This window comes from Lepus europaeus, chromosome 11 (assembly GCF_033115175.1).
Source record: "Lepus europaeus isolate LE1 chromosome 11, mLepTim1.pri, whole genome shotgun sequence".
Lineage (NCBI taxonomy): Eukaryota > Metazoa > Chordata > Mammalia > Lagomorpha > Leporidae > Lepus > Lepus europaeus.
In genome coordinates this window covers 53,114,434-53,127,745 of record NC_084837.1, presented here as the reverse complement: position 1 = coordinate 53,127,745, position 13,312 = coordinate 53,114,434, and the positions used below count along the sequence as shown (strand labels likewise).

Sequence of the window (13,312 nt, the reverse complement as noted above, 5' to 3'; positions counted from 1 at the left end):
AGATGGCCTGAGTTCTTGAACCCCTGAACCCATGTGGGAAATCTGGTTCGAGTTCCTGGCTCCCGGCTTCAGCCTGTCCTAGCCACGGCTGCTGCGGCCATTTAGAGAATAAGCCAGCAAATGAAAGATATCTCTCTCTCTCTCTCTCTCTCTCTCTCTCTCTCTCTCTCTCTGCAACTCTGTTTTCCAAATAAATCTAAATAAATATTTTAAAAAATCATAGTCATTACTTTCTTTACACAGAAACTTTGTTGAACTTAAACATTTAAAAACACAAATTGTCACTGGTGAATTGGTACATATTCTTGCTTAGGCTCTGGCATTTAGCAGATGTATGTCTCAGAAGATAGTAACAAAATGAATAATGTTGCAAGATATCTATCTAGTGATTCAGAGATCACCTATGATTCAGAGATCACCTAATCATACCCTACTAATTTTACAATGAGAAAAATAAGACCTCAAGGATTTAAACATGTGTCCAAGGTCACATGGCTAGTTTAGGCAAAAACTCAAGTTTTTTGAACCAATTAAGTGATATGTCCAAACTGGAACTCTAATTCATGGTTCCAAATGGATATCAGACTTTTTTGAGGGTTAAATTCAACATGATGGACTGACAAATCAATCTGCGAATGGGCAGATTCCCAGATTTGAGACAAAAACATGTTTATCCTAAAGAGCATTTAACGCCCATGATCTTGACATGTTTGCATTTCTATTCTTCACCTGTATCAGTGAAATGGAAAAATAATAAAAACACCCAAGGACTTGAGGGTTAACCAGTCAAGCATATCCCTGGCCATGCCATTGGTTGTTGGAGACATAAATAAGGACATGAAAGCAAGAATAAGACCTTCATCTCCCATCTGCTACTCAAGGACAGGGGAAAACCTTTCCAAGATTCTGTTTGGAGGAGCTCCTCTTCGAGACATCCAGAAGCGCTTGCCTTTGGTAAGGGTCCCCCATTTTTCTTTTTTTTGCTTTTTATTTTTTTATTATATTTTTGACAGGCAGAGTGGACAGTGAGAGAGACAGAGAGAAAGGTCTTCCTTTGCCGTTGGTTCACCCTCCAATGGCTGCCGCGGTTGGCGTGCTGCGGCCGGCGCACCGCGCAGATCCGAAGCCAGGAGCCAGGTGCTTCTCCTGGTCTCCCATGGGGTGCAGGGCCCAAGCACTTGGGCCATCCTCCACTGCACTCCCAGGCCACAGCAGAGAGCTGGCCTGGAAGAGGGGCAACCGGGATAGAATCCGGCGCCCCGACCGGGACTAGAACCCAGTATGCCGGCGCTGCAAGGCGGAGGATTAGCCTAGTGAGCCACGGCGCCGGCAGGGTCCCCCATTTTTGCCCTCCACGTGAGTACATCCGGAGCTGGGCTTTCACCATCAACTAGAGTCGGTGGAGCAATGCTTCTCAGACTGAAGTGCTAGTAATGGCAGAGGAAAATTCACCAAAACAGGCAAAGTGGTGCTCACCAGGCCGGAGCTTGCTCTGACAGCTCTTTTATTCAACTAATATTTATAAAATGGTCATGTGTACAGATGTCTTTGTGCTACATTAAAATTTTGCTTGTGTTAATAATGGATCCATGTCAATATGCTAATTTTGGTGCCTGTGCTATGGTTCTGGGGGCAAGGATATTAATAATTAAGAAATAGTCACTGGCATATTAAGGGGTAATGGGCATCTCGTGTGTAATAGCTCTCAAGTAGCTGGGAATGTTAATAGTTGGGGAATTTGGACGGAACATAAAGGGGGAATCTGTGTGCTTTTGCATAATTTTAAATTATTTCAACATAAAGATGTTTAAATTTATTGTTAAATGTAATGCCATTGAATGTTTCAACATACTCCATCATGCAGTTTTATTGTCTATAAAAAAATAATCAAGTAATTTAAAAGCACCTCAAGCACTTTTAGTAAAATATGAAAGAAATATGCCTCTGCATCCTGTAACTGTGTGAACCCTCTGTGCCCACCTCAATTGTGCCAAAGGTAGGAGAATCCTGACCATCATGAGGTTTGGCTTAACTTGCTCTGCATGAGTTTGTTATCTCTGGCCAGTATTTCACTACAAAAACTGGATAAGGAAGAAGGATGCTCTTGGGGCTAGGGTAGTCAGAAGGTCCCTCACATTTGAAAAATGGGAAAACAGACACAAAGCACTAGGAGCAGCGACAGGAACACAGAAAGCCCTCAGTAAGTGTTAGCTGTGAGTGCTTTGCTCATTGTCACCATTGTCATACCTGGGAGGTCTGAGGGCTGCACTTGGCTTGTGAGTGCAAGGCCAGAGCAGGCATGGGAGAGAAACCACAGGCCTCAACCCTGGTTGGGTTAAAGACCACACCCTCTTCCTCACGAGGACAAGTCCAGGGGCAGGAATGAAGGAAGACAGTGTACCTGCTGAGGCAAGGCCTTGGAGAGAATGGGCACTCTGAGAAAAACCCCAAAGAGTTACACAGGAAAGAAATAAAGAAGTGAGCGGGAGACATGATGAGTCACAGGGAAGAGAGAGAGAGGCTTCCCAGAAGGAATGTGGCAACTGTATTTCTTGTAATAAAGCGCAGAGGCTCAGCTCATAAGCCAGGGTCCAGCTCATAAGCCATTCTCATAGCCACGGGCCTTCAGACCCAGGGCCCACGTGGAGGAGTATCCCTCCTAAAGGGATTTAGTCTAACTTGTGGAAGCTTCTGAAAAGTTTCTCCCTCAACCTGAGACTAAAGTGGCTCCCCTGTCCTGATTATTAACTCAGTTATTAACCTCAGTTAATTTCTTTTTTTTTTATTTTTGTATTTTTTTTTTTATTTTTGACAGGCAGAGTGGACAGTGAGAGAGAGAGACAGAGACAGAGAGAAAGGTCTTCCTTTGCCGTTGGTTCACCCTCTAATGGCCGCCGCGGTAGCGCGCTGCGGCCGGCGCACCGCGCTGATCCGATGGCAGGAGCCAGGTGCTTCTCCTGGTCTCCCATGGGGTGCAGAGCCCAAACACTTGGGCCATCCTCCACTGCACTCCCTGGCCACAGCAGAGAGCTGGCCTGGAAGAGGGGCAACCGGGACAGGATCGGTGCCCCGACCGGGACTAGAACCCGGTGTGCCGGCGCCGCAAGGCGGAGGATTAGCCTGTTGAGCCACGGCGCCGGCTAACCTCAGTTAATTTCTAACCTCGGTTCCCAGGAAAACAGTCGGAGGAGAGCACTGAAATAGTCAGAATTCTGTTGTTCTCAAGAGCTGAAGAGCTGGGGGGGGGGGGGGGGGGGCATGACACTGCCCAGCAATCTCTTCATGCTCCGGTTTCTCTCTTGGCTTTCCCAGCCCCGCTACACAGTTTGCTAAACGTTCATACTATTTGCCTTCTGCCCATCTTTTCCCTCCTCCCTCCCTCCCAGTGATATTGTTGCTTATGCTAAGAAAAGTAATTACGATGCTAAATAGTCACAGCCACAATCTCATTTGTTAATTAACATTGTAATGGATGTTTCACAGCCAAGAATAATAACAGGTCAAATGGTCAAATACCGGGACTTCAGGGCAATTCACTGCCAAGAAAATGTGCTCCTTTAAGTCACCTGTCCTAACCCCTCTACTGCCCTCTACTGAGGGACCGGGAACCAGCCTACCATGGATAGGTGAACAGTTCAGCAGAAATTCAGCTGAAAATATTCTGTATTGCACCCAGAGTAACAACACTTGCCTCCTGAGGCTAACGAACACTGTGCCTTCCTTCCCAGCTTATCTCAGCCTTGGAGCCCACAGAATCATCAGCAACAGTTCTCCCACACTGTCCTTAGAACCTTATCAGAGCAAGGTAGCTTTTAACCCATCAGCCACAGGAGTTTCCTCTATAAACACGCCTCACCATTGTCCTGTGCTGAGGGGCCAGGAGCCAGTTCTGGCCAATTTCATACGGGCAGAAGAGTGGACAGTGTATACCTCATTTTCCCCTCAGCACCCTTGGTCATTTGGAAGGTAACCCTGCTCCTCCAGAACCCTCCTTCTTCCTGAAGACACCACCAGGCGGCTCTTTGGAGCCTGAAGAATCTTACTGGGGTGCACCTGCTCTGAGACTACTGCCCTCCTGGTGCTGCTGCCCTTTAGCCCAGCAAGCCAGATGGAGCTTCCTGGCATTCTTATCTACCCTTCCTAGAGTATCCTGAGAAAAACTGGTTTAGGGAGGAGTGTTGTTTATTCTCTAATCCTTCTTTCAAGCCACCTCAGGGTCTTCCTTTCGGCCTTTCTTTATACTCCAGCCTGGCACTTGTGGTGTGGGAATTTTAGAAATTATTCAATTGAGACACTTCGTGTTATAAATGATAAAGAGACAGAGAGTACCGGGGTGATGACTGGCTTGGACACACGGTTACTGTGGGCCTCTGTGGGCCAGCTAGCCAGGAACTGGGCTCTCGGTGAAGAGAAAAAAACAAAAGTAAAGTTGAAGACAAGTTGTCTTAGAGACAAAAGGAAGACCAGTCTATTACATCCCAACAATTTTCTTGGGGTCAACCGTGATTGGAGAGAAATGAGAGAGGCTAGTGGGAAAGGGCGTGTGGATAGGACCTGGGCTGAGCAGGAGTCACCTTGATGCCATACTGGGGAGGCTGGGTGCGACCCTGCGCAGCAGAACCACTGGGAGTTCTTAGCAGAGAAACAATGTAGAGGGAGGAATATTTCCCAAGACTCACCCAACAGTATTATATATGCTCAGTTAGACTTGGGGGAGAGAGTCGGCAAGGAGGCAGTTAGGAGGTGATGAGAGATACTCAGACAGCATGCATACCAGAGTGCCAGCAAGACTACGGGACTCCCGTGCCCCTCAAGCTTTGAACAGGCTGGGTACTTGGTATATGGCCTACTAATTAGTATGGGGATGAAGTAGAAGAAAAAATCATTCCTCCTGCTGCTCTTGGAAAGCCCTATTCCGACCCAAACCTTGAGAACTGAGGTACATATTATCCTGGTCGCCTTTGGTGAAGTAGTTACTCTACACTGCCATTCTCTCAAGCAATTTAACATTGCACCACACCACGCTGAATATGTGAAATCTACACGTATATTCACAATTCAGTATCATTTTTGCAGAAACACATCTGTAAATATTCCTAAAGTTTTACTTTTGAATTATTTCACTACAAGTAATTCCTGATTGACATTGCTCCCTCTTCAATCATAGTACTTGGGAGTTCCTGTAAAATGAGAACATCTAAACTCAGATCATTTCTCAATGTAATGAACTTTTTTAAAATAAACTTATCTTTTAATTCAGTTTTTTCCAAGAACATTTTTTAAAGCTTTATTTTATTTATTGGAAAGAGTTATGTAGAGAGGTAGAAACAGAAGGAGAGGTCTTTCATCCACTGGGTCAGTCCCCAAATGGCCACAACATCCAGAGCCAGGCCGATCCAAATCCAGGAGCCAGAAGTTTGTTCCAGGTCTCCCACATGTGTGCAGGGGCCCAAGCACTTGGTCCATCCTCCACTGCTTGCCCAGGCCATCAGCAGGGAACTGGATCAGAAGTAAAGCAGCCAGGACTCAAACCAGCGCCCATATGGGATGCTGGTGCTGCAGGCCAGGGCTTTAACCCACTGCACCACAGCGCCAGCCCCATGTAATGAACTTCTTATTCCTGCCAAATTCCAAGGTAAATTATATCAACTTTATGTTACTTGGTAGCAGGTAAGTAAATATTTTGAATTTGATTTTGTATTTGAGTTTTCATGTATTGGATCCAATGTACTTTTTTTCTCAGTCTCAAATATTGTATGCTCTTGAAAACCTCCCAGGCTCTAGACAATGAGTACTTAATGGATAAGAACAGCCCTGAGACTGTGGCAGCTGGGAAAACTCATGATGAATGGCCAGGATCAAAACACGCACCAAAGGCACCTCCTCCCCAGGTCTCTCTGGGTGAGGCTGGCCAGCTGCAAGGCCAGCACCTACATGAGGGAAAGCACATTTGCAACTTAATTGGATCCAGAGCTTGTAAAAGCTGTGGACAGTCACTGGTGGTCAGCAGGAAATGTCTAGACCAGCCCTCTGCAATCGCTACCATCCCCACCCTCTCGGTCTAAAGGCTGGCAGGCTTGGGTCTGCAAAATGAATAATCGCTTGGTAATCTTTCCATCCCGATGCATGGGAGCGGCTCAGATGACAGCCTGCCAGAGAGAAATAACTTCCTGGAGAAGGAAATTTTTCAGATATTTGCTCCCTGGTGCTCAGCTCAACTGTTTTCTGGGTTCAAAAATCAATGTTTGCTTTGTGGGGAGCAGTGCCTGAAGGGATCCCCACAGTGGAAAGGGTGAATTTGGGTGGTGAACTAGGCTCTACCTTGGGGGAGAGGCACAAATATCTTATAAGTTCTACACTCAGAAGCACAGATCCTAGGAGCTTTGTGATTTTTGCCACCTTGGGGAATATTTTATCTCAAAGAAAGAGAAATCATACAAATCCCAGCAGATGCTGGACAGCGTCCAACACATGAGCCACGGACCTGAGACTGGCACAGAGTGAGCTCCCCAGGTGCGGTCATTCACTTTCTCCCTGGACAGTTTTTGCAATGTCCACTCTTCTCGAGTATTGTACTTACTCAATATAGATTTACTCAATGAAAATGAATTGAAACTGTAACACCACCTTTGACAGAATACTAGTGTTACTTAATAAACAGAAGCAAAAATAAGTATAAGAATGGCATCCACTTATTTATTTTTATTTATTTGAGAGGCAGAGAGAGAGACAGACAGAGAGCTCCCATCTGCTGGTTCATACCCCAAATGCCCACAACAGCAGAGGCTGGGCAAGGCCAAAGCCAGAAGCCAGGAATTTAATCCAGATCTCCCCCATGAGTGGCAGGAGCCCAATCACTTGCGCCATCATTGCTGCCTCCCAAGGTCTGCATTGGCAGAAAGCTGGAATTGGGAACAGAGCTGGGACTCTAACCCAAGCGCATTAAAATGGGAGTGTCTTAACCATTAGGCCAAATGCTCACCTCCAATTTGTTTAGTTTCAATCCAGATATTATTTTCAGCTGAAGATCCAGCCTAAGGCCAGTTGTCTCTATTAAAAAGGAGAACAAACAAATGTCAGAAAGTATTTAAAAATTTACGTTTTTGCTCAAAGGGAGATTTTCTTCTAAATGTTGCAGAAGGATTAAAAGAGAGTTATTTAAGGAATGTTCATGCATTATCTAGAGCCACAGAGACACACTGACTGTGTGCTGTTACTATAGAAAACTTTTTCTCCCTCCCTTTTCAGCTTGGCACTAGACCAAAGGGATGGGTCGAAAGTCAGGAAGCTCCTGGCCCCAGCCCTGCCACTCATTCGGCGGCCGTAGGGAGGGCGCTTGCCCTTTCAGGAACTTGATTTCCTTCATCTGCAAAATGAGAGAGTTGAGTGAAATTATCTCTAACGCCTCTTCCAGCTCTGGCCTCCTATCATTCCAAGACATCCTCCAACAGGGCAAAATGTCAGGTGTGGAAAGAACCCGGCTCACCACACAGCTTTGCCAGTTGGAACCATGATTCTCTTACCAGGAGCAAGAAACTGGACCACAGAATGGAGAACTAGTCTGACGGCATAACCTTTTTTTTTTTTTTTTTTTTTTTTTTTTTACAGGCAGAGTTAGACGGTGAGAGACAGAGAGAAAGGTCTTCCTTCCGTTGGTTCACCCCCCAAATGGCCGCCATGGCCGGCGCACTGCACCAATCCAAAGCCAGGAGCCAGGTGCTTCCTCCTGGTCTCCCATGCAGGTGCACGGTGCAAGCATTTGGGCCATCCTCCACTGCACTCCCGGGCCACAGCAGAGAGCTGGACTGGAAGAGGAGCAACCGGGACAGAACAAGCACCCCAACCAGGACTAGAACCCGAGGTGCCAGCACCACAGGCAGAGGATTAGCCTAGTGAGCCACGGCGCCAGCCACGGCATAACCTTAAAACCAACTCTTCAGGAACATCTAAGCTAGTCTGGGATAGTGGGGGATGGACTCTTGGCCTGTTTTTCGTCAAAGATTAGTTTTCTTTGTGATAAGTTCTCAGAGATTCAAAGAAGAAACATGGCAAGGGAGCGTTTGGCACAGCACTTAAGATGCCACTTTGGATGCCCACATCCCATTTCTGAGTACCTGGTTCGAGTCCCAGCTCCACCATTGATTCCAGCATCCTGCAAATTTGCACTCTGGGAGGCAGCAGATGATAGCTCAAGCACTTGGGTCCTTGTGACCCAAATGGGACGCCAGACTGAGTTCCAGGCTCCTGGCTTTAGCCTGGCCCAGTCCCAGCTTTGCAAATATTTGCAGAATGAATCATAGATGAAAGTTCTCTAAGTCTTTCTCTCTCTCTCTCTCTCTCGCTCTCACTCTCTCTCATGCTCTCTCTCTCTCTCTAAGAGGTGAGTAGGAAAGCAGGACTTATTAAAAGGCAAAGAGATAGCACATACTCAACGAGTACCAGCAACCTGGAGAGGAGAATTGCCCCCACACAACCTGGGGCCATACTTTTCAAAGGTTTGGGGGTAGTGCTTGGGGCAGGGCCTGATGAAATGCCCAAAGGAGGCAGGGTTTGGGTTGCAGCCACAGCCCACATGGTCTCCAGGAAGGCGTCACGGCACGGGCATCTGGTGCCTGATGGAAAGTGCGGCTTGGGTGGGGGACTGATGAGGAGTGGGTGTGCCGAGCCTTCAGCCACGCTGAGTCAGCACGAGAGGTCGATGGGATTCGGGCAGTGAGCATGTTTGGATGTCGGCAGTCCTTAGCTTCTTGTCCCTCGCTGATTCTCTGCTTAGCCCACATCAATATTGTGGCAACAGGGCTTGAGAATTACAAATCAGAGACATTAGGGTCTCTATCCAGAATGAGTCTGTATTCCAGTTTGGAAGATCTTAGTCTGCTAACCTTGCACTAACCAAGTATCACAGGCTGAGTAATTTCTAAACAATAGAAATGTATTTCTCAGGGTTCAGGGAGCTGGGAAGTCCCAGGGTCTGGTGAGGGCCCCCTTTCTGCTTCTCTCTGTGTCCCCACACGGGGATTCTCCTGGGCTCCCTTCCTAAGGGCACCAGCCCCATTGTGAGGACAGTGGCCTAATAACCTGATCTCCTCCCAGATGTGGGAAAGGTTCCTCTTCTGTACAGGAAATTTCCATCTCTCAAGCAAATCTCCATCTGGAAGGGAAGCAAGACTCTAAATCACTGGGCATTCTCTTCTCCAACAGAGAAGCATGGACCTACATCTGCACAAGGAAGCCTTCTATTGCTTACCGCACTTTCTCTGGTCACTTTCTGTAGGTCTTCGCCATCTGTTTCAGTGGATGATGATATTGAAGCCTGAATTCAAAGCCACCTCTTTGAGATTTGGCTCATTTCTCTGGGAATCACTATTACATGTTATTAACATGTGCACGTGTTAATAAACTTGCTGGTGGGGCTGGCGTTGTGGCATAGTGGGTTTAGGCCTCTGTCTGCAGTGCCGGTATCCCATATGGGTGCCAGTCAAGTCCCGGCTGCTCCACTTCTGGATCCAGCTCTCTGCTATGGCCTAAGAAAGCAGTAGAAGATGGCCCAAGTCCTTGGGCCCCTGTACCTGTGTGGGAGATCTAGAAGGAGCTCCTGGCTCCTGGCTTTGGATCAGCACAGCTCTAGCCATTGCAGTCATTTGGGGAGTGAACCAGCGGATGGAAGATCTTTCTATCTTTCTCTCTCTTTGTCTATAACTCTGTCTTATAGAAAAGAAAACAAAAAGAAACATTTAAAAAAATTTTTTTAAAAAGAAACTTGCTGGTTTTTCCTTACTAATCTCTTTTGTTACAAGAGCCCATCCCAACTAAGTGCTATGAAGATGACAGGGTTCAGGATGATATAGAACTGATACCAGGGTGCCGGCATTGTAGCACAAGGGGTAAAGCTGCTCCCCACAGTGCTGGTGTCCCATATGGGCACCAGTTCAAGTCCCGGCTGCTCCACTTCTGCTCCAGCTCTCTGCTGTGGCCTGGGAGGGCAGTAGAGGATGGCCCAAGTCCTTGGGCCCCTGCACCCATGTGGGAGACCCAGAAGAAGCTCCTGGCTCCTGGTTTTGAATCAGCCCAACTCTGGCTGTTGTGGCCATTTGGGGAATGAACCAGCGGATGGAAGACCTCTCTCTCCCTGTCTCTCTGCCTCTGCCTCTCTGTGGCTCTGCCTTTCAAATGAAAGAAGAAGAAAAAAAAAAAGAGCTGATACCAATGACGACTGGATCAGAGGTCCTTGTCTTCACACAAGAGAAGAATTTTGACTGTGTGATGGAGAGTAGCAGGAAGTAAACTTTCGTAAACAGAATACACCTGACAGGCCAGGAGGGGCATCTCAGTCAAGAACTATGAGCCTCTCCCTTTCAAAGAAAATTTTTTTAAAAAAATATTTTAAAATAGAGTATCTTTAAGATGGACAGGAACATAGGGATCTAGAAAGAATAGATGCTTTGGGAACTAGGGGCTTTGATTCAACCCTAAATTTGACACTGCCAACTGGGTAAGGATAAGGGTTTCCTTAACTTCTCTGAGTCAGCACATGAAGGGTAACCGCATTCACACCTCCTGAAACTGTCCTAAGGCATAAACAATGTGTGTGCTTATCGGAGACATTAAAAGACACACTACCTGCTGGAACTGAATCATAAAATATCAGTGATGCTCTTACTTATCTTGGCTGCAAGAGCCCTGCAATCATTGACAATCTTAGAGGGACCAGCAGGACTTCCCCCTTGACGACTTGCTCACCCATCTATCTGCCCTCTGTTTTACTGTCCCCTCTTAGGAAAGATGGCACCAGCCAAGACAGAGTTCCGATCCCTGATGCTGCTCCTGCTGCTGGGGCTGTGGGTGGCCGAGTACCCAGTCACTGCCAAGCCCAAGGACATGACCTCGGCTCAGTGGTTTGAAACTCAGCACGTGCAGCCCACCCCTCAATCATGCAACTCAGCGATGAGCCGCATCAACCAGTACACAAAACAATGCAAAAACCTCAACACCTTCCTGCACGAGCCCTTCACCAGCGTGATCCCGACCTGCGACACCCCCAACGTAGCCTGCAAGAACGGCCGTAACAACTGCCACCAGAGCCCGGGGCCCGTGTCCATGACCAATTGTCAGCATGTGTCAGGGTCGTATCCAGATTGCAAGTACAAGCAAACAGAAAAGTATGCATCCTTCATTGTGGCCTGTGACCCTCCACAAGCAAAAGACGACTCATCATATCCACTGCTCCCTGTGCACTTTGACAAAGTTGTGTAAGGCTCGCTGTCCCCAGGCCCCGCAAGCTCTGCGGGCGCTTCACGCTGCTGCCACATTTCCTTTCCTCTCTTGAGTTCCTCACTAACCCTCACCCCCTTTGCAAATACCATTTCCCACCCACAACCCAACCTCACATGCTCTTGATTCCTTAGCGGGTTATGGGTATCCAAATGATGAGGGAAGAAGGACCCTTCTCTTTAGCCCTCTTGTTGCTTTCTTTGCTTTCTCGGTGTGTGGCTGCATGACCCTTCCGGAGTCAAGCACACAGGATCTCAGAAGGATGGATCCAGGTTTTGTGAGGCCTCTGACTTATATAACTCTGGAGACCCTCTTAAAGAAAAAGAACATAGAACTACAAGTGCAAAAATAAGTCAGGGCAGTGATTAGCTCAAAGAAGGGCAGGAGAATCTTGTGCTGGGCAAAGGAATGTATCTGGTTTCGCTGAAATAAAAGACTCTGCTATTGCTGATTGGATGTGTTGCTGTCTGGGGGAAGGGAAGAGGGGGAGCTATGAGGTTTACAGCTCTCATTCAGAGGGCCTGGAACACTTTATCTCCATGAGGTGTCAGCTTCCCCGCCCTACAGGCAGGAGGGAGGACAGTGTCCAGTGCAGACACAGCCTGGCAGGGTTGCCTTGATTCTGTCATCCATGCCCTTGAGAGCTGTCTGGTGGTCCCACCCCATGTGAAGAGGAGGAAGAAGACCAGGCCAAGCCCCAGGAAGCTGGTCAGGTCTGAGGCCTGACCCCCTTGAAAATCATTCCCCAATGGTAGGATCCAAAGCAGGGGCCTCAGCCTTCGGAAGTGAATTGCCCGCCTTGGGGGTTTCAGAATCAGGCCTTACCAAGAATCTTGACCCAATCTTTATTAGTGGTTCTCTAACTATAGTGAAGGAGCAGTTTTGTATGCAGTCTGCCATAGAAAAATACTTTTGTGGGATACAATAAATGACTAGGACATGAAATAGAATATACAGATACAAGAAAATAAGTGAACATCATGATAGATATTCACACAGAGAAACACATCACATAGTTGACATATGTACGTACACAGGGACACATACTCACACCTGTGCACCTGTGCGGGCTACACATGTATGCACCCTTAATAGCGAGGTACCTCCTCTCACTCCCTCCTTTCTCGGCTTCCTCCTCACATCGCCTTTTCACTTTTGGAAAAAGATGCTCCTACCCAGACCATGACTCAGAATAAGGACAGGATGTTTGGTGAAACACGAAGTGGCAGAGAAAGCACAGAATCCAGATTCCAGCTCCCAAACTCTTCCATGCCTTCAAGAAACAGAGCTCACTGCAGCCTCACACCCACACTGTCCCACCTCAACCATAATTTCCCACAAAGCATCCACCCTTGCACACCACGCTCTGCCCATCACTGCTACCATGTTGCCCACCCCTGTGCTCATGATCAGGGAAGACACAGTGGAAGTGAGCGAGAAAAAACATTCAACTACCCCTCAGCCTTCTTCCCAGTGTCGTGGGCAGACTGCTTCCTGTGTGTGCACCTTAAATGACAGTGTTTTTTAAGGTCCTATTCTTAGCCCTTGTTTCTTCTCTCACTACACTCTTCTGGAGAGAGCTGATACAGTGCCACGGACTTAACTGCCACTTACCTGCTCCCAGAGACAATCTTCAGGCCAGATCTCATGAGGTCTAAGCACATACGCCTATCTACCGACTGTTACCACCCACTTCGGTGTCCCAAACACCTTTCAACCACAAACACGCAGAGCTAAGCTCACGAGCTGCCTGGCTTTCAAATGTGCTGGACCTTCTGCAATCCCCGAGTGAGTCTTGGTTGGTGGAAATATCACACTCAGTCATTCACCATCCTAATCTAAGAGACATTGGTGTCAACTTATTCTTTTTGCTTGTGTTTTTCAATAATTACCCACTTATCCCAGGTACTGCCTCAAGAGGGCACAAAAGTGCTTGGGTTCTCTTTCCATGTCACTAAACAGCAGTGGGTTCCTAACATGTGCCCATGTTGGATGGGGCTATGACTGGGGGCAAAGCAAACACGCCCAGGCTGGAGCAATA

The 13,312-nt window shown here is 47.5% G+C and overlaps 1 protein-coding gene and 1 long non-coding RNA gene across 2 annotated transcripts; one reads left to right on the top strand and one right to left on the bottom strand.

Annotated features, from left to right (window-relative positions):
- Nucleotides 1-5,331: 5,331 nt before the first annotated feature.
- Nucleotides 5,332-8,201, bottom strand: LOC133770012 (uncharacterized). The gene is made up of 3 exons (XR_009867301.1): nucleotides 8,115-8,201; nucleotides 6,983-7,050; nucleotides 5,332-5,620 (listed from the first exon to the last, which is right to left on the bottom strand). It is a non-coding gene; the product is annotated as an uncharacterized LOC133770012 (long non-coding RNA).
- Nucleotides 5,496-11,706, top strand: LOC133770010 (ribonuclease 8-like). Its single transcript, XM_062205515.1, has 2 exons — nucleotides 5,496-5,635; nucleotides 10,778-11,706. Exons 1-2 carry the CDS (start codon nucleotides 5,548-5,550, stop codon nucleotides 11,251-11,253), a joined length of 564 nt encoding a protein of 187 aa, XP_062061499.1. The 5' UTR covers nucleotides 5,496-5,547; the 3' UTR covers nucleotides 11,254-11,706.
- Nucleotides 11,707-13,312: the final 1,606 nt, after the last annotated feature.

Coding starts and splice junctions, on each gene's coding strand:
- LOC133770010 (XM_062205515.1), top strand. CDS start 5,548: ATGCTGGTGCTGCAGGCCAGGGCTTTAACCCACTGCACCACAGCGCCA. Junction 5,636..10,777: donor TATTCCTGCCAAATTCCAAG/GTAAATTATATC, acceptor GTCCCCTCTTAG/GAAAGATGGCACCAGCCAAG.